This window comes from Nyctibius grandis, chromosome 9, assembly GCF_013368605.1.
Source record: "Nyctibius grandis isolate bNycGra1 chromosome 9, bNycGra1.pri, whole genome shotgun sequence".
NCBI classification, from domain to species: Eukaryota; Metazoa; Chordata; class Aves; order Nyctibiiformes; family Nyctibiidae; genus Nyctibius; species Nyctibius grandis.
The window spans coordinates 8,411,882-8,438,486 of NC_090666.1; the positions used below are offsets into that span (position 1 = coordinate 8,411,882).

Genomic DNA, 26,605 nt, shown 5'->3' on the forward strand with positions numbered 1-26,605 from the left:
TCATTCATTATGAAAAGCAGCATATACTACCTTATTTTTTTCTTTAAATTTTAAAATAGGAATTTTTAAGTAATGCAGGAAGCCAACACTTACACTAATTAATCTGTATCCATGTCGCACTGAACTTTTTGCATATTAAAAAAAAAAAAAAGCCTTTTAAAATTTTCTTCCAAATTCCTTCCTTCCCTTAAACTTCTGCGACAACTTATCACTAACCTGTAACATTCCCTTAGACTAAAAATGGAGGAAGCTCCCCAATCTACTGCTAATAGGAAACAATGCAGTACAAGACTGCTTCAGAGAATTCTCAGAACTCTTCTTTGCAATCAAGTATGGGAATTGCCCAGGGAATACCGTATGGTGCGTTTATACCCTAAGCATCAGGAATCTATACATGAAAGCTCTGAAACAATTCCGAATCTTCATTACATCCTACTTGATCTAACTACAAATCATATTTGATACAAGTTTGAAGATCCTGTCATGATTACCAGTATTGTAAGACTATTCTTAAAGAGTTAAATATTTAAACTGGTCACTCAAGAGATGATTCAGAGTACAAGTTAAAAAAACTAACATCGGATGTCTGAGCACCTCAGCCAATAGTGAGCCACGGTGTGCCACTGCATGCACAGCGAATGCCTTACCAAATTCCATTAAATATACAGTAGTTTATCTCCTGGATTAGTAAAGCAAAAAGGCAGCCATTTTCCTCTAGGTTGTTCTGTGGACAGAAAACATCAAAGGTACAAGCAGGAAAAGTATTATCTTGATCTGCTTATAAAAGCAGAAAGCATTACTGTCACTTTTACTGCACTTCTTAATATATATTTTTAGAACATGCTTCCTCTCTCCTGTTAAATCATAAAACTGCTTTCAAAAGGCAGCAGAAATTAAGAGAGGAAAAAAATCAGAAGTTATGAGATTATGATTCAAACATTTTATTACTGAGTATTGGTAATTCATTTCAAATTACCTCTACAGGATACTCAGTGATACATCCTACTGAAATTCTAATCCAAAGATTGCTTTTAAAATTATGATTTCTTCTTTCAAAGACTAACAAAATATAGTTTGATCCTCCCCCAATACCCGATGCAACATTTCCATTTCAGTGTTACATTATACTGCACAATCATTTTTCCACTGGGAACAACTATTCTCATATTTTATGAAAGTAACGCTGAATCCTTCTACCACACATCCACTGGGAACTGGGTTTTGAGCTGCAATTATTTCATTTTTCTTTTCATTAGTCTGCGTTCTGTTCCTTTAAGAGTTTGCCTTCCCCTTTGTTAAGCTTAGTTGATCTGCCTAATGATGGATTTAACAAAGCAGGCCATATAAATCTAGTCACGAATACCTGTTTCTTAATTACTGAAGACATTAGGAGTAGGACAGAAATCTTTACCGTGGGGTGGTATAGACATGGAAAAAGGAATCCCTATGTTGCAAAGTACATTCAGGACAGTGGCGCTCCTGGTTTTCACTGAAGAACAGTAATATGAACACACAAGTAACCCTCAGCTTGGTCAATCGCCGTGTCCCATCCCCACCGCCCTTTTTGGAAACTAAGAGTCTATAGCTCCAGATTCTGTTGCAGAAGCACTTACAAAGAGATGGTACTCAGTCTGAGAGTTATGTCCTAAAAGGAAACATGTTCTGACCGCTTATCCCATAAACTACATTTCAGAAGCCTCATTTCCTATTATCATCACTAATTCTAAAGCTTCTCTAGCTTTTATAACTAGTTTTTTTTCAGATCTTTCAAGAACTAAAGACAGACCCTGCTGACATCTGTTGGTTCCCATGTACAATGGCTGTTTACTTTGCTTTATATAGTCTACACAGACATCCAACAGCATGCTCCCAATTCAAAATCCTGATTACAGTTTTGTGGTAAAGGATGTTTGAAGACAAAAGAAAAGAGCATGTCCAAACATTTCAGATGTACTCTAAAGGAGCCAACTCCTGATCTGTATGTTATATTTCACATACTGAAAGTCCAGATTTAAAAACCTCATCACACACATCCCTCAAAAAAACCCAAAAAAACCAACCCAACTTTTTTCCCCTCTAAAAAGAATAAATGAGTAAAATCCCTGTTATAATATAGCTGGGCTTTCTGGGACAACTATCCTAACCCTAGCTGAATTTGTTTGGCCAAGCCACATCTACAAATACATTCCGGTTGTCCACTGTGATGAACTTTACTTATTACTATGCATCTGTTGCCAGGTGTATGATTTTATAGCAGTTGGTTCACTCAAAGCATATACAACTTTTATGTATAAAGATACTCTGTCACCCAGAAGGCTCTCACCACATTGCACTTACAGTACCTTCCCATTCAACAGAGCCCAGTTCTCTCCAGAATAAAACTCCAGTTATTTCAAGTCTAGATCTGGCTTTTCCTATGTTTCGTCCTATTTAGCTTCAAAGTGTCAGACCACGTGCCCTTTTAAGTAGGGTGGGACCCTGCAAACACATATAGGGAAACATGTGAAAGACAAGAAATATTTCCAAAAGCTTTTTGGTTTAACTAGTTATAAGAAAGTTTAGAAGACCCCTTAACCTCAAAACAGACAAGCAAAAACCCTCCATTTTTTGTAGAAGACTCCTCAGATGCATACTGAAAACTGAATCTTTTCTCTTGTGAAAACTATAGTGAAATCAATATAATCTTAAAACCTGCTTTGTTCAAGTCGTGTTGTCTACCAAACCAGCATGTCACCATATTGACAATTAGCATTGCTTATATTCTGTTACAAAACAGAAGTTTAAAGGAAAACAGGAAAAAACCCCACTACCCTCTCCAGTATAGTCTTAGGAATACCTTAATCAAGGTCCCTTTTAGCCTTTGGGAGCTGGATCATATTTATTTCTTCTTAGCTAGGACAGATCTTGCACAGCCCAGTGACTCAGAAGGGGAAAAATAGTAAAGCAAAACAAGCAAGTCACCCTGCTGCTGTCAAAGAAAGAATATTCTACAGTCTTCTACTGAACAGTTCTCTCATTTTAAAATACAGCACTGAGAATCATCCTGCAAATAGAGACAAAGAACAACATTTCTGGAGATCTAAAATACTTCCGATTCTGCTAAAATACTAACCAATGTTGTTACCCCTTTAAAATACTCGCCAGGTAATTTTTTTTTCCCCACAGAGCCTTGTAGCTTCTGGTATCACACTACTTCCATAGAGAACAGATGTGGGATTAACTTGAGTGTGTTTACAAGTTTTAGGCACACTGTTTGTCTTAAAGGTTGACCGCAGATTTACAAGAAAAACTGGGAAAGCTACCGAATGCTGACTGCTTGCCTTTTTGGGAGAAATCCTTGGGTATAGCTATCAGAGCTGCTAGGCTTAATAATAAACACAGAGTTAGTAACCCTTCTGTCCATCGTTGCCTTTTTACTACAGAGTTTATGCTCACACTGACAGAACATCAAAATCTGTCAAGTTCTTAACAACATGCTCACCTCATTCCTAAGTAGTACCTGTTTCATATTTTCACACAACAAAAGGAAAGCAGCTTCCAACTGTGAAGCCTGGTTTCAGCAGCTGTCAGTAGTAATAGATGATGAATAAATCATTACCAGAAGAGAGGAAGAATAGTATCTTGCTTCTGTGCAGTTCTTTAGAAAAAGACCTACTAAATTGCTTGCTTAAGGGGAAAGGTCAGAGTTCAAACAGACTTATAACTACTACTGTGCCTTCATTTCATGAAACTTGTATCTACGCAGACTGTAAGGCCAGAGCTCAGGGTCTCCTCATTCCAGGGATCTAAATAAATTAGATGGAAGTTCTCACTAAAAGGCTTACCTGACTAATCTCCCAGCCAGTGAAGGGTCCTTCCTATTCACATGCATTGCATGCAGTTACAGACACTCAGAAGATATTTCTCTTTGCCTGTTATTAGGGAAAGAACTGGATATCCACGCTGAGCGTGCCAGAATTTAGAGCCAAAAGGAGCCTGTCACCTCACGTCTACAAACATCAGTTATCCCAACTTTGGGCTACAGGGCTTACTTCCTTAAGCAGTAGCATATGAGATTCCTTGACCCTATTTGTCAGACAGACCAGGTCTTATTGACACAAGGCTAAAGGTGCAAGGGAGCCCAAGCCCTGCTTTTAATACAGTTTTCGGAATTGTCTCAAAGTGGACAATTTTGGATGCTGTCAAGCCTCTTAAAGGGGATGATACCAGAGAACGTGACATTCAGAACATCAACCCTCCTGCTCTTATACACTTCTTTGGGTAAGATGCTTGACAAGGTTACTGAGCATGTTTAACAAAGAAAACTACTCATCTTTAAATTTATCAAAATTAATGATTTGGCATATAGAAGACACTGAATTAGCTTGAGGGCAGGGAACACTGAGAAAGCTTTTGTTGCAAATAAGCCACTATAAATCAGCAAACTGTTTAGGCAAAAAATGGTAATAAGGAGACATGCAGCACCTCTCAAATAACAGAGGACTTTTGTTCTGCATTAAGTAAACTTAATTAGGCTAGTCTTATCCCTGAAGTCTGTCAGCTTCTTCTAGTCAGTGTAAAAACCCATGTTGCTTTTTGTACACTTTGAGACTTGAAAGTGTTTTAATTAAAAAAGCAACCCTAAGTATTAGTGCCATTGACACATTCTAAGCAAAGGTTGAGACCTATCCTTCGAAAGCATATATCCTTATCTTGACCCAAGAACCACTTACTGCAAGTCTGAGGTGGTACGGGTTAAAAAAAGACTGAATAAATTTTATGTTCACATAAGGCATTCTGTGAGATTTAGATAATCACACCTGCATGTGTGTAAAGTTGCTGAGGGAACACATTCTGCTATTACTCTTTGTAATCAGATATATTCAGTGATGATTCATTCTGCCTCCCTCTAAACAAAAGCTTACAGCTCTACTGGTGGTGCGAGTATCTTGTTTACACGGAGGTAAACGCAACTCAAGTGTCGCTTCCTAAAAGAGCAGCGCATTCAGAGAAGAATACTTGGGTGCAGCGCACTGTAGCCACGTGAGGCAGCCAGCTTTACTTCCAGCTGTTTATTGCCAACAGCTTGGGCTTACTAAAAAAAAAAAACCCAAACCAATCCAAACAACAACCACCTGACAACATCAACACATTGATATTAAATCAACTGAGAAGTACATGGCTAGGTAGTTCAAAGAAACAATTTGTTTTACAGTCCCATATCAGTCACATATCTTTCTTCTACATTATCTCTCACCATATCAGAACAGGAGGTAGTTCCCTAAACTGCTTCTAACAACAAGTACAGTTAGGAAGTGAACCTACTTTTGGCAAAGTAAGTCGATGTATAGCACCTGGCATTCAAGTCAGAATACTTTGTAGAGATTAGGAGTGAGGAAAAAATTCTCTGTTGAGCTCTTACTCCCCCATACATATGTATCTCTAACATTTATCTAATGGGAATTAAACAGGTAACACAAGTTTAATTAGCTTTGCTGTAGCTACAAGAATAAACTAAATTTCACAGCTGCATGGGGGAAATGCATCTGTGCAGTACAATGGCTTCAGGACAGGGCATATTTTCTTACCTGCAAACATCACGGAATACACCATGTTCAGCTCATGCGGAATTTCCAGAGGGAAAGAGTATTTGCTGGATGTTAGTAGAGCAAGTAACCTCCCTGCCCCAGCTAATCTATGGACATCCTCTGCTTTCTAATCCGCAGAAACCTAACCTTAGAACTACTCATTATCAGGGAGAAGAAAGCAAATCCCCTTAACCCTTTTCTTGCATAAAAAGCCTGCTTTAAGTTGTCTCTCACTTAAGTAGTTTCTTATTCTCGGCAACTTTCCCAGTCAATAGGGCAGTCATCTCTTAGGGTCTGTCTTCAGCTACCACGCCTGCAATTACAACAAGAATCTATAACACTGTAACATCGATCTTCTGTTGCTGGTTACAGGATTACTGCTGCAGCACAAGAAATATCCAGCTTTCAATTTCAGGAAAAAAAGAGGCAAAGAAGATGAGAAAAAAGTAATTACCATGAAGCAATACAGACCGAGAAGTCCTGCAGGTTAACTCATTTCTTTGTTAACTACAGAAATACACAAATCAAAGCTGGTCTGTACTGATTTCCTAATGCATCACAGCCCACGTAGGCTGTAAAGTGGAATCTGTGTCAGAAGCACATTTAATCCTAGGATTCTCTTCAGCTAATAACTGAGCTATGTATCAGAAAGACCAAAAATAATCCAGCCCAGGCTGTCTGCTTCTATTTATCAGCAAGCTAAATTCATATGCGATATCACTACTTTTTGTAAGAGGGCGGGGGGGGTGTGTATGTATGTATGTATAGGCAGATGTATTCTTTTAGTTCTCAACTTTGCATCATTCACAGTGAATGAAGTTAAACATTTGAAGTTGCTACATATTTTTAGATACCCCTCCTTCTTGACAGGCAGAAAGATTATGGAAAAACTTCCCATCTCTGGTTACATTCTCAGTTTAAGGCACAGAATCAATGTGTGAGTAAGATCATATGAAACAAAGCTTTTGCATGTCAAAGCTGAAGATTAAAACCATTCCTTTCTTCCGAAACATCTGAAGACAACAAATACTGACCCTGAACAGTTACGGTGGGGGCAGGGGAAATCAAACCTGGTTTTAATAATTACACTCCTACAAAAGGTGAAATAAATCCTGAATTCAGATCTTTGCAGATGAAAGTTATTGCCATTGATTTACTGAGCTGTTCAGCATAGCTCCTTTTCAAAGAGCAGTTCTGCTCCTACAGGTTTCAGTTAAATATGTTTTGTACATTGAGTTCTACGGGATGACTGCACAGAAAGACTGCATCTAGCACAAAAGATTAAGTGTTCCACTTCCTGCCATTATACTCTCCACCCTTAGTTGTGTATCTTTTTTTTTCCCCTTCTCAAATTAACTTTTTATAGCCTCCCTTTTATTCATATTATTGCTTATCTCTTCTCAAATTATTCAGTATAATTTAAAAATAAGATTAAGCTAACAAAAAGTTGTTTGCAAACATGAAGTCTACTATCGCTATTTTCTATTATCTCTATAATCTGTTGCGAGTGTAACAACAGTTTTAAGCATCATCTTGCCAGAATTACTCTTCCCTTATCTCTGATAAAACTAAAAATCATTTCAGAAAGACCAATCTTTTTTACTTTATTATGAAAAGTGCTACATTACAGTCACTGTTCAAAACAGTATTTTGACATGTGGTTTCTTTCCATTTAGGTGCCAATACACAAGCCACAATTACTGTTTCAAAAATATGATTAGCATTATCTATGGTAGTTTGACATAACTTACGCCATTATTACATTCTGTAACGTATTCCTCCCTCCCCCTGTTTTGACTCAGCCATGGTAAAGAACAGCACCTACAATACCCAAATTATCCACAAGTGTTATTGGTATAAATAAAGTTAACCATAAACCACAGAACAACACACACACAAAAATCCCCCAGGGAAATTACTTGTTCTCTACAGGTTCAAAAACACAACAAGGTTAGCTTTTTTCACTCTGATGCATAAGTTAACAAGCAAAAGTCTCAAACCTAATCCATTGTGTCAGTCTGTTCAAGAGCATGTTCCCATTCTCCTGTCACATGGGCTTCCAGAGAAAGTGTTTGTCCTCAGACCTCGGGAGACTGAACACTAGAGATTTCAGGTATTTAATTCAGTTCCAAAATTTGCAGTGGTCAGTGCCTTTTATTTATTTCATAAACAGAAAGAATGGTGAATGCCTTCATATTTATAATTCTAGTAAACAGGGAAGCCCGTGACAGTGTGATTATTTCCACAACAGCACATTAATAGTGCATTCAGCAATTCTGTTCAACACAGATGCCTCAGAACCTTTACAGCCAAACACACTACAGGTTACCCATTATAAATACTAACATATTTCTATTTTTTTAAATAAACAAACATAATAGCTTAATTCAGGAAGACTGAATGGTTCCGTGGTGCAATTCATTCTCTTTAAACATCTCTGTTGACGAACCAGGAATAAAAACAAACCCACTGCTTTAGAAGCCATGCGGTCCAGACTTTCACAGGTACTCTATGTAGATGCCATGCCTTTTTGCAGCATTGTTAATTGAAAAGGAGTAAATAATCTTTCTGTTAGAATAGGAAATTATTTCTTCTTGGCAAGTACTTGACAAACCAAGTCTCTAGCTTCATCACCGCTTCACAGATAGCCTCTGGCTGCAGTTTTCCAATCTTAAAAGTTCAAAAGAAACAACTGAATATATTCATCTGTAACAACGGAATTGTAACAGAGTATTTTCCAAGTGTCATTTCAGGGAAGAAAGTGAGTATTAGTGAAGTTCCACTGAGTAGATTATCCCACAGAGCCAGGTCGTAAATGATGGTCTAGGTAAGCTTTTCATGTTGGATCTGGTAGTAACATGCCTGAATTAAAACAAAGTTCAGTTTAGCATACGTGCCAGTTCTCAGCAAGCTGATAAAGCACCATACACAAAAAAGTTGATTTTTTTTTTTTCTATCCAAGAAAACAAAGGATTAGGCTTTCTACAAGCAGTGATGATACAGTGACACTCAACACATGAGAATCTTCCAATATGTAAACTAACAAAAAGAACAACAGGAGATTTTAAGTTACAAATCATGTCCAACTCTTACTGAAGAAAGATAGCGTGATTTGAGACACGGAATACTTCCACAGCTCCCAGCTTTGCCAAGATGAAGTACATTTTTTTTGCTCACAAGAGTTGCCCTTTGACAGAAGGGCCCAAAAAAGAAAATATTTTCTTGCAGAGATTAAGCATTCAAAAGCACACAGACTGAAAGGCAAAGGTTTCTACCATCTGGATAAATACCCTGACCTGCTGCTTGATAGCTATTCACTCCTTAATGCTGGTTCAAATATGGATTGGGTCAGCCATGACCAGAAACTTAACATAAATGTCTCAGACAACACTTGCACTCGTGGAAAATAAGATTCTGCTTCTACTACATAGATTCTTTGATAAATTTTAACCAACTCAAACCTTCCCTTTTGACAGCACTATAAAAATAACAGGTATGTAAAAACCTCTGCACCCAACTATTTCCAGTTTGCACAGACAAAAACTACAATCATGTTCACCTAGCAGCTCAGCTTAAGATTTTTATTTAAGTTTCAGGTTAACAGCCTCCATCCAAAACAACCCCACAAAGAAGTTCCACATAGATGAATTGTCAGAAGACCCACTTGTTTGAACAGTTTTGAAGTACCAAAACAATCTATTTCCATTATGGAGGTCCTAGCGTACAACAGGGTATTCATCAAAACAGATTCTCTCCCTTTTTCCATATTTAAAAAGAGAAGAATACTAAACAGAATGTGGAGAGTGACACCAGAAAAAGATTTTTTTTTTTTCCAAAATTGAATTCCTGAAGCATCTTGGTGTACTGTTAGACTTAAACATTATTGGAATGGCTAATCTCCAAAGAAGCACTTCATTCCAATTTTTGTAAAGGGAATAAGGTTTGTTATGTTTCAGGGGAACGACAAGCTACAGGTGAGCATTCAGAACAGTCAACAGCAACCAGTATTACATTTGAATAAAGTACATTTGCACGTTGTACCATTTTATTAGCAGTACCTGCAATTGTAGGTTATCCTAAACTCTGTTAAGTTTCCTTACTCGTCCTAGCTAAAAATGTCAATAAAAATATCAAAGAAGTTACAACCTAATGTTCATACAGTTGTCCTAAGCTGATCATCATTGCTTAAAGCTGATTAATTTCCATAGAAAGCTTTTAATAACCCTGAAAAATTTTCATACCTTCAGGGTAGTGAACATGATGCCTTGCTCCCCATGCTGCAGATAAGGATCCATCAGGTCTTCGATTAAGTGCACCTCAGACCCCAAATTCCTTATCCTGTCACATGTGGGAGAGAGAAAGAAGAGGTGAACAAAAGATACCATTATAGTGTTTTTACTTTTTGTACATGGTGTTGTGCAAAAAACATGCTTTTCCCTAACCTCATTCTGAGGTGACACCGTTTCACAGTTAACTGTTCAAAATTTTTTCAGGCCAAAACAAACAGCCAAAATGGAAAATTTACTAAGTTACAAACAGCTACAAGTAGTCCTATAACAAGAAGCAGGAGTGTTTAATACAGGTAGAAGTACTCATACTGCCTATGCTCAGCTTATGACTGATGCCACTCTTAGTGCCTACCTGGCTCGTAGCACCACATAGAGAAAAACAGGAAATAAGTCATCCATGGACCACAGAAAATCTTCTTGAAGACTCTCAAGTACATTCTGAGAGATCTCTTCAAAAGTCTGCTGGATCACCTTCAACTTGTCAGCTGGGGTAAATGTGGTACTGTTCGGAGAGCAAGAGCAAAACAGGATAACAATAAGAAGTTACATATCTGCATCTAAATTAGGAAGACAATTTGCTAGCTAGCATGCCCCCATGCCCAAGAAGATAAGCCAAATCATTCACACCACAGCAGCCATGGCTGCCAAGGCTGTGTAGTACCCCAGGCTATAATTACTGGATCAAGGCACACTACTGCAAGTCAGACTGTCTTCTCAGTTTTAAGATGTTTTAACATAGTAGTAAAAGGGGAAAATTCCTTTCAAAAAAATTTTTAATTTCTACTTATATTCTTAGACCAGAATTCCTCATGTCACCTAACAGACACAGAAAATCTCCCCACACACAGGTCATTTTGCCATAACTCTTTAGAAATTCACATGTATATTTGATTAGACATCCTTTCTATTCTAAATGGTGTCCTCTCAGCCGCATTTATGAGGCTATACTTCATTCCCCACTGGGAGAATTTGCTAACATTTTTAGTAGGAACTCTGAAACTTCTGGTGAACTCTTATGAAGGTGAACAACGAAAAGGCAACAGGTGAAGGATCACAGTCAAGTAAACTAAATACTACTATAGCAGGAACAGTAAAACACTAGAAGACAAATATCAGAGAATTACCTGATTTGCTGTAGACATTCAACTGCAGAGGCAAAGCAAGCGTCTTTTGTATTTGACGATACCTGTGTAATCATGAGAAGATTTATCATGCAGGTTTAACCACCCCACTGTTCAGCAGAAGAAGAAAAGCAGCATATCATGCAACGCTGGGATAAAAGGCATTTTTTTCAGTTTTCCAGTGCGAAAAAAGGGGAATGTGCCTGGATGCTGAAGTCATCCAGGAAATCTGCCTACATATAATTTGTATGAGCTTAATTTAAAATTCAGAAAAGCCTGGACTGAATTCCTTGGTATGTTACGAGAATCAGTGACAGTTTTTGTTATCTTCCAGGTCAAGTAAGACTGATAATCATTACATCTTAACAGTTAACAATCAAGAGGGAACATAAGACTGGAATGGTTGAAACCTAGAGAAGTCATAGCAGTCAATAATCAGACTCAGGTTTGGAGCAAACAGAAAAGAACAAATATAAATGTTAGCTCTTAATATGCAACTGACCCTACAAGTCTTTCTGAATGGAGCAGGTAGAGAATGGATGGATGCAAAAAGACCTAGAGAAATTAACAGAAATGAGGAAACTGAACATAGGAGAGAAAGATATAAACATGATGTCTTGGCTAAAAACATCCTGTTTAATTGAAGGAATGACCCAGCATTAAGGTAAATGGCTGCAGAGAGCATCACATACTGCTTAATTCAGAAAAGACACGTCACATAGTACCTCACAGTGGAGGGGCTCTACTCTAACCAAAAAACCAAAAGTGTGAAGGATTCAGACGGAATTTTACCCAGTACCTAAAAATACAGAAAATCTGAAGTAACTCAAGAAACATGCTATTGCTGGATTTTGTAACATGTGAAGTCTGAGTGGAGGTTTGCTTCATGTGAATCATGCGAATCTTCAACTCATGATTTGGGAAAAAGTGGACTTGTCTTGCTGGGAACCCACAGCCTCAGGGGTGGGGTTCAGCAGCAGCTCAGGTTATTATTACAAACTTGTAACACTCAATCTCTATCAAGGAATATCAGCTTGTCTGCGTGCAGCAACACTATGACGAAAGCCATGCTTCTGATTATTACAGACTTTGCACAAGCCAGTTATAAACAGGGAAGAGGTGATCTGAAGGCAGAAATAAGAAATCAAAAGTTTCAGGTAGAAGTGTACTGATTCATAAACAGACATGATTTAAAGTATACTTTAAACATTGAAATTGCTCAAAGTTATGATTATTAAACCACTCTTACTGGAGCACAGAGATTGAGTACAACACTAGTACCATCTAAGACCAGTGTTCAGCCACTTTCACCAAGATAATGATTAAGAATAAAAACTATACAATTCTTCTCCTAATCAGAAAGTATACCATGGGACAACTCTCTCAATCAAGCAGCTTGAAAAATCTCCTTGATAGACTTGTAGTCTCACACTTTCATAACTGGAGACCAAGCAAATATCCTCCTGAATTAGAATTCATTACAGAGTAAGACAGTAAGTGACAAAGCTGGACTGACAGCTATTGTAAGACATCACTTTTAAGGAGCAGACAAATTTTAAAGAAACAAGATAGCATAGCATCTCTTAAGCAAAAAGCCTGGTCAAAAATGCTTTGACTGCTTCTTCATGATCTCAGCTTCTTCAGAGAAGCACTGGGCAAAGCATACTGTAAGTCAAGGCCCAATGAACATACCTTTCTGCTTTCTCCAAGGATGGATACTGTTCCTGGCCAAAATTTCCTGCAAGAAACCAAATACAGTCTATTGAGAGAGCACAGTCTTAAAGCATTTTTCACCTTATGAAAATGAAGTCATCATGTTCTTCTATGACATACAACAGCTCTTTCTGCAGGATCAAGTACATCTAGCACAAACAGCTGGAAAATAGCTTAATTTGAAATGCCTCGCTCCGGTTTTGTAGTGATGCCAATCTTCCTTCTCCCCCACCCTTTTTGGAAGAGGGAAGTTTTGATTCACTCTCTCAACCTACTAACTAGCTTGAAGGTAAGTTTAGATGAATTTTAATCAGAGAAAAGCACTTTAGACAACAGGGATTTTTCAGTTGCTTTATCTAATTACATACCATAATCTTTTTCTAAGTTCTGTCTTATTGTTGAAGCATACTCACGCTTGCACTCCAAGAAAACTTAGAAGAGCCATATCAGCTTGTTTGTTTAGACGTAAAACACATTCCCAGTAAATATCTTCCTCACGCTCATTGTCTAAGGCGTACAACATAAATAGAGGAGGATAGAGGCGTGGCAGTAACACGGGGAGCAGCAAGCCAAAACTGGTTACCACATAGCTATTAAAAAAAAAAAAGAGGGGGGTGGTTTGAAGAGGAAGACATTTAAAAAACCTAATTATCTATAAAAGCTGAATAAAAAAAATCATTGGAACAAATCTTTCATTTAGTATGAGCCTATTCATAAGGGATAAGAATAATAACTACAATTCCATCAAATAGTATCTGTGCTAAGAAATATTCAGAGTGATTTTCCTTTACAGTCCACATATAGGTGGGTTTGGGGCTGGGGCAGTGGTTGCAGTGCAGGTTTTTTGGGGTTTATGTGTTTTAAACAGAACACTGTCTTTCTTCCTTGTATAATGTAAAAGCTGAATACTGCACTATAGCGTAGCTCAAGGTTTACCTGTATCTTCGTGCTAATCATTTAGCCCCCATTCTGAGCTGCTCTGCTGACAGCTGAACTTTACCTTCAAAGCACAAGCTAGAAAATAGTCTAAAACCCATTAAGTGACCTGACCAAGCTCCATACACTCACACTCCAGGCTTCATAAAGTCAGCAGTTTGCTTGGCATCAAGCTGTAATCCTAATGGGGAAAGCTGAACACAAGGTGCCTACTAATATCACCTGGACAGGTCATTGGAACCTTTCTCAGAAGAGTATCTCTACTGATCCCTCTTCCTTGTTTTGACCACTCCTGAGGCTGCTGTGGACAGGACAATCATGGACTCAAGGGTGAGCTCCATGTGACTGGCTATTTGTGATGCAGTATATGTGCACTGGACCTGCATTACCCTCAGTGCTCATATCCCAAAGAGTTTGAAGCCCAGGCCCAAGCCTGAACTTCTTTACCCACAACAGACAAAAGCAAGTTTGGGCTTAAATAAAGAATCATTGCATGGAACAGGGATTAAATGCTTATTGCAACCATCATCATGTGGAAGTTTGCTTATCAGAAGCGAAGGGAAAAAAAAAATCTGCTTATATCCATCAGTTAAACATGTGCTTATCTTTCTTCCCCCATGCAAGAAAAAACTGCAAACAGAAATAAAGTGAAGCCTTCCTTAGTTCAGGTTTTTTTTTTCCTTTATGTACCCCGGCTCAGGAGATTCTGATCTGGAGTCAGATTTCCCACTGCAAAATGATCGCCTTCCCTTTGTCTCTGTTGCCAGAAATGGAATTGTGCTGCCCTCTTCCGGAAGGTCAGGAAACAAGAACCTAAATGGCAATATGCATAATTACATATGATTTAATTTCATGGAGTTTCTACAACTCACAGCATTAGAAGGCAGGACTGGAGAGGAAAGAAGAGTCAGCTGAAATAATATGTGGTGGACTACGCATAGCTAACAGATGTACAGTACCATCTACGTGGAAGAAAACTTATGAAGGCCAACCCCTGCAATGCCAAAGATACCCTTCCTACCTTGACAGCACTTCCCCCCCGACAAGGCTTCTAATGGTTAATAATTTGGAGTATTTCTGCTTTCAGATTGGCAGGACCCAATTAAAGCTCTAATTGCTCTCAAGAATTTAAGCAAACACTTCACAGGAACATTGCTCATCCATGTTGGTAAGAGCTTCAGTGGAATACACTGCAAGTCCCCATCCTCACTAGTCTTCTATACCCTTTGAACACTCTTTTCACAGCATGGATATCCAGAGACACTAAACTGGAAATCCACATTCAAGACTAGCTTCCTACAGCCATATTTTCAAGGACAATGTAGGACGTAATACACTGTGGTGAAGCTTCTAATTTTTTCTATTTTGACAGAATATTCAAGACTCCTTAAAAAGGTTAAGGAAATACAAGCAACCCCAAAACAGAGTAAAGATACTGGCACACTTGGACTGCATAAACACTAGACAGTTTCAATACATGAGACATCTTTAATTAATTCAGCAGTAGTTTGACTTGAAAATTAGAGTCTCATTACCTAACCAAGTGGAAGATGCGTTTGAGGTAGGACTTTATCTCTCTTACAGCCTCCTGCAGTAATCGTCGATTAGCTCCTACTCCAACATAGGTCATTCTGTAGACAGCTACTAGTGTTTCCACCAGCTTGCCCAATGGATGGAGAGGAGTATCACAAGCCTGAGGTGAAAGATATTAATTGGCCAGTCAGATAGGTCAATGCCAGACAAAAAAAAAAAATGGAATTCGAGAGAGATGGGTCAGAGATTCAACAACAGGCTTTGGAAAAAAGTATTACAAATACATCAAAAAGTGAGCTATATTTAACAAATTGCCATTTGGATTATAAAATTTATGTATTAGCTGAATACAGCTCATAGAAGAGTCAAGACAGTACAGGAACTTGTGCTACTACTTGGACAAGTCATTTGTCCAGTACTATCGAAATTAACATGCAATAATCAGCAAGTATTTCAAGATGCTTTGCTGGGATCCAATGTATAAGAATTAAAACAGTAACTGAGCAGAAACTGACTTTAATGCAGTATCCATTAGGTATATAGTGATTTTAGTCTTAGTTGTGGATTTTAGTTCAATAAATTAGGAAGTTATAAGCAAACATGAATGAATACAACTTGGATTACAAGAGTGCAAATACGGAAGGAATTAAGGAAAGCTATTACAGAGTGAGCTTGACATCATGCTTTACCAACAAGCTATGTGAGCATGAGCATCACAATACCTTTATCAAATATTTTTTTATATTTTCATATTTTTCCAGGGTGAAGGCACCAATGTGTTGTGGAATGAACTCCAAACTTTCCAGTGTCTGAGTATGTGAGCGGCTCAGTAATTCCGGGCTGCAGTTATAAAAAGGACAAAGACATTGTACAGATTATTTATTAGATATACAGTAGGAAAAAACCCCTAAAGCTAACAACTGAACTAATTCTAAATATCAGTATGTCCCCAAAGGGTTTATAGTGCAGAGTATTAAGAGTTCTGATTTTGTTTAGGATTTGTTGTTGTTTTAACTGAACTTCTACAGTTAGAGTTTCTACAGTAGTGTGATTTCAGTTTCCTTCTCAATACTTCATCTTGCTGACGACATTCTCTAGGAACCGACCTGTCTTTGTGTTGCCGTCGGTTGGTGGTCAGGGCCACTGCAATGTTGTCCCAAGCCTTCCATCTGTCCCCCTGGCCTGGACTCTCACAACCAAGCTGGTTCCAGCATTCTTCAAATACTGCCTTCCATTTCTCATCGGGAGGCACTGCCAGGATCCCGAGTTTCCGCCTAATAAAATGACCAGTTAGCCTGTTAAAATCAAACAGTCGTGAAACAACATGTTCAGCTACGAAAACAACCTATGGCTAATGTCAATCTAACGCATCATACTATTTTGCCAAAAGCTGATATACTTAATAGTCTCTACTGTGAACTAAGTTTATCGCTAAGAATAAACCTAGAATCTACCATTCAATTCATGTCTTTTCTTCCAACAATTTTAAAAAAGAACTTACAAAAAGTTACACTTACCCTGAATTTTTTTCCTTGCTAACTAACATACATTAATCCATGTAACCTATTGTAACATTACAAGATTAAAATGTTTTTAATACCTACATGTGGTAACAACTAAGAACCTTATTAGTAGACAAGTCAGTCTTACTCTTTCTTGTAGTCTTCTAGGAAATGGTTTGTTTAAACACAAAAGAGACTGGTTTGATTTCCAAGAAAACAGGACATAGTGCACTTAACTGGGCTTATCTTCCACTGGTATTCATTCAGAAGGCTCAGGACACATTCACGTAGCAAAGAGACACAAAAATGTCCAAATACCTCACTGTCCTGGAACGCACCAATAGCACAGCTACACAGATAAAAACCAAGAATAGATATCTGGCTTCTGCCCCTATATATGATGTCGCATGACATGTTAGGGATGTGCTAGTAGAGAGTAAAACCAGCTCAGGCATCTTTTCACTGACAGCCAATGCTCACGGATCCTCTACAGCCAAAGGAAAACCAAGAACTGTTTTCTCCCTATATATAGATATAGATATCTCAGACATATAATGAAATTTAGGGCTTTGAAAAGCTTTTATAAAGCAAATAAATGCTGTCAGGGTTAACAGTTCTATTTTGATTTAAATCAAGTGTCAGAAATCATCAGACCTTTCATTAATATTTTTCCACCATGTTTGAGATGAGAACTGACACCACGGATATTTCCCCATGCTTCTGATTTCACAAAGCAGAAAAAGTAGGCTCTAAGCCTTTTCACAAATTATACCAGAAGACTTTCAACTTCAAGACAGCCTGAAAAGGGTAGATGAAACCCTTATTTCACAAGCAATCTTCACCCATACGTACATACATTTATTCATAGACTCCCTACTGGGGTAAAAAGCAGACAGCTGCTAAGGTTGCAAGTGTTCAGTTCAGCAGGGAAGCCTGCTTAGCTTTGCATCCTGTTGTAGGTGTCAGCACCATCAAAAGAAATTACCAGTGAATGCTTCAGGAAGCACACTGAGAAGTCATCTAGATGAAAACATTAGTTGTGTTTCCCATTTTAATCTGAAATTTAAGAGTATGCTTTAAAGAAATTGAATCCTGTACAATTACTACTATTGTAAACCAGTATACAGTGCTATCAAATGCTGAAATTTCACCAATTCTTTAAATTTACTTAAATTTCTTCTACTTAAAGATACCTCAGTTATGACTTAAAGAAACATGTTTTTCTTCCCCAGAGATAATGAAGCAAACTGACCTAATGCATCTGCTATAAATAGGGTTATATGGATACTTTTCAAAATGATCCTTGCCAAGGTGTTAAAATGCTCTCTTTTGCAATTCAGCAGATTTTTCTCCTATTTTCTTATGCATTGTTTGGAAGAGGTGTGGTTAACTAGCTAATTCTGTCCAAATGTACCACCTCCACTGATATTATTAAGTGATACATTACATTAATTAATTTACCAACAGAATAATTGGCAGAAGGCAGAGAGGTCTGTGATTGACTTGATCGCTCAAATGTAACCAGTCTTTCTCAGTACCTCAAAAGTCATCAGCAGCTGTGAACTCAGGTTCTAATAGTCAGTTAAGATATAAATAAAAAAAATTCTGAGACTGCTACAGGACAGTAGCAGCATGTCGGCTATCCTGTAATCTCATGCTGTTACTTACGTGTTCAAGTAGTAATTAAAGGAAGACAGCTATAAAGAAGATTTTTATCTTCCTTTATTTCCTAAGCAGGAGGGAAGAAGAATGAAAAAGGAAAAATGTTTTCAAAATCTCACTTGTTTCTTTGGAAAAAATATTTTTAACTGGCCTTTGAGAAAAGACAATAGTTATGTTGCTAAGTATTACTGAACCACGTGAGAAATTATTTCTTATGCAACACTCACAATGCTTTAGGTTTGTCCTTCTCATTCTCATACAAGCTAGGTTTGAAGTAGGTTCCTGTGATTTTTATCCCAGATCCCCATTCTCCACTGAAGAGACCTTCAATATAATCTCCGTTTGGCAAGGTCAGTGTTCCCTTGAGAGAAGATAACAAAAAGTTTAACTGAAATCTGTTGGGAACCAGATGACATGGAAAGAGACTTTTTTAGATAGTGACAGTTTATAAGTGACAACTGTAATACCAACCTTTCCACTCAGAGTCCAGTTATCTGAAAATTCCCCCTCATAGACTGTATCATCCTCAGAAAGCAGAATTCCAGTCCCCTATAAAGAGAATCATAAAGAACACGAAGCAGTGATTATAACAGAAGACCAGACTGCAGATCTAAAGATACACTGAAAAACCTGTTACTAATTCTTAGCAAATAATATTTTTTTTAAAAGGAGCTTCTGAAGTAGCCCTAGATGAAACAGAGCAGAGATTATAAAGACAGTTGAAAAAGCCCGAACAATAGAAGGTTAGAAGAACAGGTGGTTTACACAGCCTAACAGACACTCATCTACCCCAGAAAGCTACCACACTTAGGGGAAAAGTCACTATAGCACAGAGTCCGGTGTTCAACTCACCATCATTTTATTGGTGCTGAAGGCTCCTTCATAATACAGTCCAAACTGAGTAACCACAACACCATTGCCTTGGCAAAGATCATCTTGCCACATTCCCATATACTTTTCTCCTCTGAAGAAAAATGAAGTAGGAAGAATACAGTCTAAGTAGTACATTTATATCCTTTCTTTGACTTTACTGTGATAACTTGACCATCACAGAAGCCACTAGAAAAGAGTCATACAGCACTTGCTTCAGGTCTGTCAATCTAGTTTCAGCAGCTTCATGGAAATAAAGACCCCTTTTGATAAAAATAAACTATAAAGAACTTCCTTTCATAATTCACATTACAAATTGGCCACATCCAAGCAAACTGTTCCTGATGGTATGAAAAAATGCTGAAGCCCAGTTAAGCTCAATTCCTATCCAAAGGAGCCTGAGCAGCAGCACATAAGAAACAGGGAAACTTGTTAGCGGATCTGGATCAGCTTTATCTAAGATTTAAGCTGCATATGAAAGGGGATCTTTGGCTTCATGAGGCATCTACCTGATGTATTTAACAGTTATTTAGAAAGGATGCAAGCAGCTTATTTTAGGCATTTCTTTTTGCCAAAGCTTTTCATTTCTTTACCTAAACTCAGATGACTCAAATTGAGAGGATAATAAATGAAAGAAACCAAGCTGTTCTACTTGGGGGACAGGAGGGAGACCTACGAAATCATACATGACATTTTGAAGATATTAGAGTACAAAAATTGTAAGGAAAAAGATCCCATTGTAGAAAGTTTCTGGACAATAGCCTAACAAAGGTCATGCCATAACAAATATTATTAGACAATTAGAGATTGCTCACAAGTAAACATCAGCTTCTTTCAGACTACTATTTAAAATACTTTTTTGTGAGTGTAAGCCCACAGAGGTCAGGCTACAGTGTTTGAAACTAAGTGCAAGTCCCAAATATTTTGAAACTATTTTTCCAGTTGTTCTGAAAAAGAACATGATGTTTTCACCATACAAGTAATAATTTAAAAAAAATTAACTTGTCAAGGACTTTTTTGTTTGCTTTTAGAGGGAAACTAGTGATTGATTTAATAGAACTCTGCTTATTACAGAGCATTTTCCTTCTAGTATCGAGGAAAAATTATGGCCATAGCAAAGGGAGCAAGTCTCGCCATTAATCTAAAATCAGGGGTATCTTCCAGCTGACTGGACCCATAACCTAGCAGGATGCTGGTCTGATTCATCATGCCAGCTACAGGGGTCTCTGTGGGTGAACACTTCTTGAAGAGACAGGTGCAGCATACTCAGTTACCAGGACGGAAACAAAACTGAGTACAAGTCCCACTTGCTCAAATGACTGGTTTGCAATAATGACAGCAAGTTACAAACAGTGTCTGCAGCCTAGGCCACAAACACATGCACATATCCTTCCCTGAGGCCAGAAAGAAAACGACCATGAGGGCAGCCCCCTCATATTTGAGTAACTCCAGAATATAAAGCAAATGCCACACTCCTCCCCCACCATGAACTGCCACTGCATTTACAATTTCTGGAGGTGAGAGGATTTCTGAGGAAAGCTGCCATCCCTTTAGTTTGTCCTAGGTAAACAAATGACTAAATAAAGTATGTGGAGACATCTTGACACTAGAATATAAGAACAACCACCACCACTGAGCAAGACTAGACGCAAAACCGACATCAGGAAACACCCAGAGATGCTACAATAGCTGTTTCAGAAAAATATCCCCATACATGCTCCCACACATCCCCTTCACCTCCAGACTTTTTACTATTCTGTTTTTTAAGTGGGCTTCTACTTCAGTTAAACCAGAACCAGCTTTCTTGGGCTCTCACCAAGAGCTCTTTTTTCAGAAAAAGCAGCATTAAATTGGTGACTGAAAAAACAAGACTATATTGATCTGTGCTCAGACAGGATCCATTGAGTGCACTTCTGTTTCTGAGACCATCATTTCACTAACCTGCCCTGAGAGAAAGCATCTTCCCTCTACTGCATTGACAGAGTAAGTCAATGGAAAATCTGCGCACGAGCTGACATTTACCTAGTCCTATATATCCGATCACTGAACAACGCAGTCTTATAGGCCTGAGATGAAAGAATACTCCTCACATGACATTCATAAAACTTTGAGCACTCGCACAACAAGATACCTCGATAAGATACCATATTCGGTGCTAGTTTTCAGGTAGGAGTATGACAAGAAAGCAAGGCAGAAAAAACTAAAGCAAACCAAAAACCCCCACATTTACTACAGAAGCAGCACCAGAAAGCAGTCTCTAGACCCAATTCTTTAGATCATCAACCCAGAAAGCCTAATATAAAAAAGAAGAAAAAAAAAATAGACATGCGGTACTACTGCTACTAACAGATCAAATCCTTTCCTACTCCTTTTGCAATTGTACGTCATACCAGTGTTTAAGGATTTGTGGAACTGAAGCATTACCTTGTAATATCATCAAAAACTCCATAACCACTCTTCTTATCCATTGTCCACTGTCCAATGAACATACTTGGAGAGGAAGAGGTCAGCTTCCCACTGCGTAGCAGACCATGCCCATGACGCATGTTATCCTGAAAACACCCTTCATACACCTCACCAGTAGCATAGCTATAATGAAAAAGAGAGTAAGATTCCTATAATCTACTTCACTGTTGTGGTTTTGTTTGGTTTTTTTTTTTTCCCCGTGTTTTGGTTGGTTTGGGGTTTTTTGGTTAGTTTTTCTTTGTTGTTGGGGTTGGTGTTTTTTTGTTTGCCTTTTTTTTGTTTTTTCCCCCCAGAACAGATAAAACCTCTCTTTTTCCTTCTAGGAATTACATTACAGCCACACCAAACAGGAACTATAGTAAAAGTATATTTGGGATAAAAGTGAGCCTTTAATACAAGTCTTTTGACGCTTTGTTGTTTTAAAGCCACTCTCTCCCCAACAAGCAAGGCCATCAGAGGTTATATTTATTTCTCAGAAGAATCCTCTATTATTGAAAGGTGGTAGCAACATTAGAATAGATATTAATAACAGAACACTGTACAAGTATGCATTGTGAAAAATCCACCAAAAGCAAAGCAGAAAACAAGCCAAGCTAACTATAATCACAAGTCTGAAATGGAACAAGGAAGCTACATACAGAGGCTTGGTAAGCAGTGTGCCAGAGCATCAGCCCTACTCTCCCTTCTGCAACAACAACAACACAAGTGCTACATGTTACCTGTAGACTCCATGCCCACACATTTTGCCTTCCTTCCAGTACCCCACGTAATGGTCATCCTTGTTCAGTGCTTTGTTTGGCACTCTGTATTCACCATAGCTGTCAACGCACAGAAATGGAACACAAGCAGCTGTAATGCTAACACATTTCATTAAAAACAGAAACAGACACATGTCACAGACCCCTTCTAAAATCAGAATGCTCTGTATCATTTTTAGCACATCTCCAACTACAGCAGTTACGGATTTTTTTTAATTATTATTTTTTTAAAGAGAAAGCAGTAATTCCAGCATCACTAGGTCAATTTAGTCTGTACTGCTTTTCTCCTGTTTGATTGTGCCATGTTGTAAGTATTCCCCTCTCTACCACACTGCAGCATTTTTCTCAGCTTTCTAAAGGCCACAAGTCTTCTCACACCCTAAGACTGCTTCTACTTTTGTTGTCTTCTTCGGGTCTTGATAATTCAAGCACATCTTTACTCCAGGGAAAGATGAGAATATATATTGCTACAGAGAATATTTTAAAAAAAGATGCTAGCTTCCAGTTATGCTCAAACAGTGGCACAGAATTGTTCACAATTCCAGTAAGCCTGAAAAGAATGACCCATACAACTTTTATCTATTGATTTTAATCTTCTGAGTAGATTAAAATCCAGTTATGAAGGTTCTCCTGAAAGCGTGTCTACCCCAACAAGACATTACTATTGTTCTGTGTCAAGACTATAGCATGCATGCTAAAATATATGCATTTGATAATCGTAGCAACTACAGCTAAATAACAAACCATTTATTTCTGGTGGGGATTTGTTTGCAGTATTTCCATCTCCAACAACCCTAAAATCCCCAGGGTTAGTTACACTTACATTAGTTACAAATGAGCAAAGGTCTAATCCGGTTTTACAGTTTGATATTACACCAATAGCTAAGGCACATTTTAAAAAGCTGTCTGCAGCCAGACCACATTTCAATTTCTCCTCCAACTCAATACTTTGAAAATACATCTGGAAGCCAATAGGACTCCTGATATATTTTTATCCTGCCCAGTGCAGACATGTCTGCTCATAAGATTCACATAAAAATGCCTTTGGAAAGAAATTAAACTCTTAGCCTCAATCGTGCCCTAAGCAGATTCTTAGCAATGAAATCCACAGATTAATTCAAAGCTGTGTAATAAATTATTAAGTTACTTTCAAGTGGTCTTATTTGTTTCACCAGATAACTTGATAAAGTCTAGAACTTCCATTCATTCTATTTTCAAACTCCTCTGTACTAGTTACCTTAATGAGAGGATCATATACTCTCATTAGGTTTTTGTTTCATCACCCAAACCCTGAAGTCTTGATTCAAGATTTTGTTGTCTCCTTCCTGAATTATTAAACCCTTGCTCTACCAGAAATACAGCAAGGAAAACATTAGAGAAGATGCATCACTAAATTGTATGAAATGCATTCCATCTTCTAAAAGGATAAAAAAACAGTACTGGAACTTTTGAAAGAATATTGCAATACAAAAAGTTAATAGTTACCTATACAGCAGAAAGTTAACTGCAGACTTTTCAGCTGGCTTCCTCTGCTTAGGGTTTACACCCACCCACACATTCTTTCTCCTCAGCTGTTTTAACATTTCCTTCCTCCATCCTACAGCTGATTACCCTAATTAGTTTCAGTTTTTATGAAAGAGCAAGTTTTTAATCACACACTTGCAGAGTCTGTTGTGAAGACAACTAGCATACCTCTGGATAAATGAGAAATTATCTATATATCAACATGTAGATACATCTTGTTAACATACATAACGCTGAGTCAGTAACATTCACTACAACCTTTAATTAAAAGGTTTTTGTTATTATCTGCTACAACAAAAGGTATTTCTTGCCCTCTGGCTCCAAAAGTAGTGAGAGGATCTTACCCATCCTCCAGCCCAGTCCGGAAAGTCCCAGAGTACATTCTTCCATCTGCCCACTTTAGGATCCCTCTGGAAAAAAATACAAATCCATATACTTTTATAAGATAATCGGTTCACTTTGCACTTCCCAGATAACTTCTGTGAGTGAGGCTACTTATTGACACAGCAACCGCCTCATTTTGTTTTCAACTGTTACTTTCAAATGCTTTTACCTGCCATGGGGTTTTCCTGAAAGCCATCTCCCATCATAAACAGCATCCTTAAATCGAGGGTCCTTATAGAAGGTGTATTTGGCACTGCGAGAAATAGGAGGTTCCTGTCTTGGCACATTCCCACCAGCTCCATAGAGAATTAAGTCAGAAGTCCCTTTAAGGGCCTGATCCACTGCTTGACTTATTGCTCTCAGCCACTTGGTCTGAAACAGAAAGTGTTTCATCACAGTAACATCTTTGCATTGAATCTCACCTTTACAGCAACCACAATAACCTCCTTTGCGCTCCTCAGTACAGTGTTGTACATTGGAGCACTGCTACAGTCAAGCACAGCGTACAGTCAGCCTGCATACCAAGTGGTTGGAAGACTTCATTCTCGGTGAATACTTAGGCAATACTTCTCCCTCTTTGGTTTCAGAGTAGGAGAGAAAAACTCGTTCATAGCACTGAAGCCATGCAAAATTTGTAGATATGCCCACCTTTTCCTGTGGTGTTGAAGAAACAAGAACAAACTGTTCTTCTGGTGTTGTGATCTTCAATCCGTTCCTACATGGGGGGGAAAACTATTTTAAACTATTGAATTTTCATCCTGAAAAAGGCAAAGTTTCTTAGAGCATGAATATTGTATCTTCCCTCCCCCACCCCAGCTAGCATTCACTTTAATATTAAGTCAGGAGTGAAAAGAAGCAGCAGGAAAGACTACTCGCTTTCCTCTTGACTACCTTGTTCTTTCTGATGTTTATACAACTTTTTTCTAAGACATAGAAATACAGTAAGTTTTCTGAAACAAGAAAGAGGGGCAGACATGATTGCATCCAGCCTATTCCACTCCTAGTTTACAATAACTGGTTACAAAACGCTCACCCACCCTCCCAAGATACCAGAGTATTTCAGCATCACAAGCAAGAATACTCACACATTACCAGCTTCTTCTGAAAGAGCTTCTACCCACAGTGTGGACAAGGGAAAAATATGGTGTGTTGAGAACTGTAGGCAAGGAGAAGGGAAACTTCACTGGGTACTGATCCATTACCCCTGCCCCATGATTTTTCTGAACAGTTTTTTTCCTTTCTTTGAGGACTAAGGAAAACTGAGCATTACAGGCTCCTTATATGCACCTTGCTCTGAGAAACAGACAACAGAAACCATGCCAGCCAGAGGGCAACAGCAATCAAACATTAAAAAAAAAAACACAGTACATTATTTCAAATTTATTTGTGAACACTAAAAAAAACCTTTTAAGTGTTGAAGCAACATTGCAGTGAACGGTGCAAGAACTTATCTTCACTATATGAAAAATATGTTATGTTGTTTGAAGCAGAGAAAAGTTTTGTTCCTGGATACAAGATGGCTTACCTGAGCATGTACCAGAGCATCGTTGAAGAGGATGAACCAGTTTACAGAGAATCTTCCAGCATGCTGTAGGGACAACGCCCGATTGCTGCTTTCACAGATTAAACGACGCTCTGGCTTCCGCAAGGAATCCTACAGGTAGTGTTAAAAACAAAATTACAGAAGCTTACTTCTCACTGATTGTGACTTAAGGTCAGTGTTATTTGTCTTTCATAATAAAGGCCCAACCTTTCTAAAGTTGAGCACTACAGCAACACAAATTAGAAAAAAGAAGTGTAACTGGGACAGTAGCATCAGTAATAGACACAGGGTATAACGCTAACAGCAAGAGATTCAAGCTGCTAAGGGACTGGCAATTGTCATTATACCGTCATTTTCCCAGGAAAGGTCTTCCAGAAGCCAAGTGTGTATTCTGCTTCTTTCCTTTTCCTGCTAAGATGGACAGCAAGGCTCTCATAACAAGAACTAGAATCCTGTAGCTTCTGGTATTCTGGAGATGCCTATAGGGTACAAGGTAAGACAGACTTGAGAGTGTTTCTGAATACCTGTGCCAACAACACTAACAAAGCTGCAATGCAACCGCTCCTTTTATTAAATCAGCACCAAATGCATGATGACAGTTGGTCTGGTTAATAAAGTAACAGTGGGGGCTAAGTTATTTTCTTGGTCATACATTCTGTTGGTGTGCTAGCAGTTTTTAAAATCACAAAAGTTCCATGTATGTTGAGAGGAGAATAAGTAATATACAATTACATGAT

General features: G+C 38.2%; 1 protein-coding gene across 1 annotated transcript in view; it reads right to left on the bottom strand.

The window, feature by feature from the left end:
- Positions 1-7,145: 7,145 nt before the first annotated feature.
- The window catches only part of ALS2 (alsin Rho guanine nucleotide exchange factor ALS2), a 42,600-nt gene continuing 23,140 nt past the window's right edge, over positions 7,146-26,605 (bottom strand). The window contains 21 exon segments of the mRNA XM_068407567.1: positions 7,146-8,429; positions 9,809-9,905; positions 10,209-10,358; positions 10,981-11,042; positions 12,670-12,715; positions 13,104-13,280; positions 14,317-14,439; positions 15,162-15,319; positions 15,882-15,999; positions 16,266-16,433; positions 18,551-18,684; positions 18,795-18,872; positions 19,176-19,287; positions 21,618-21,782; positions 22,379-22,477; positions 24,286-24,351; positions 24,495-24,697; positions 24,974-25,040; positions 25,411-25,481; positions 25,851-25,979; positions 26,216-26,347. Of these exon segments, the coding sequence (XP_068263668.1) occupies positions 8,391-8,429; positions 9,809-9,905; positions 10,209-10,358; positions 10,981-11,042; positions 12,670-12,715; positions 13,104-13,280; positions 14,317-14,439; positions 15,162-15,319; positions 15,882-15,999; positions 16,266-16,433; positions 18,551-18,684; positions 18,795-18,872; positions 19,176-19,287; positions 21,618-21,782; positions 22,379-22,477; positions 24,286-24,351; positions 24,495-24,697; positions 24,974-25,040; positions 25,411-25,481; positions 25,851-25,979; positions 26,216-26,347 (2,394 nt within the window). The 3' untranslated portion in view covers positions 7,146-8,390.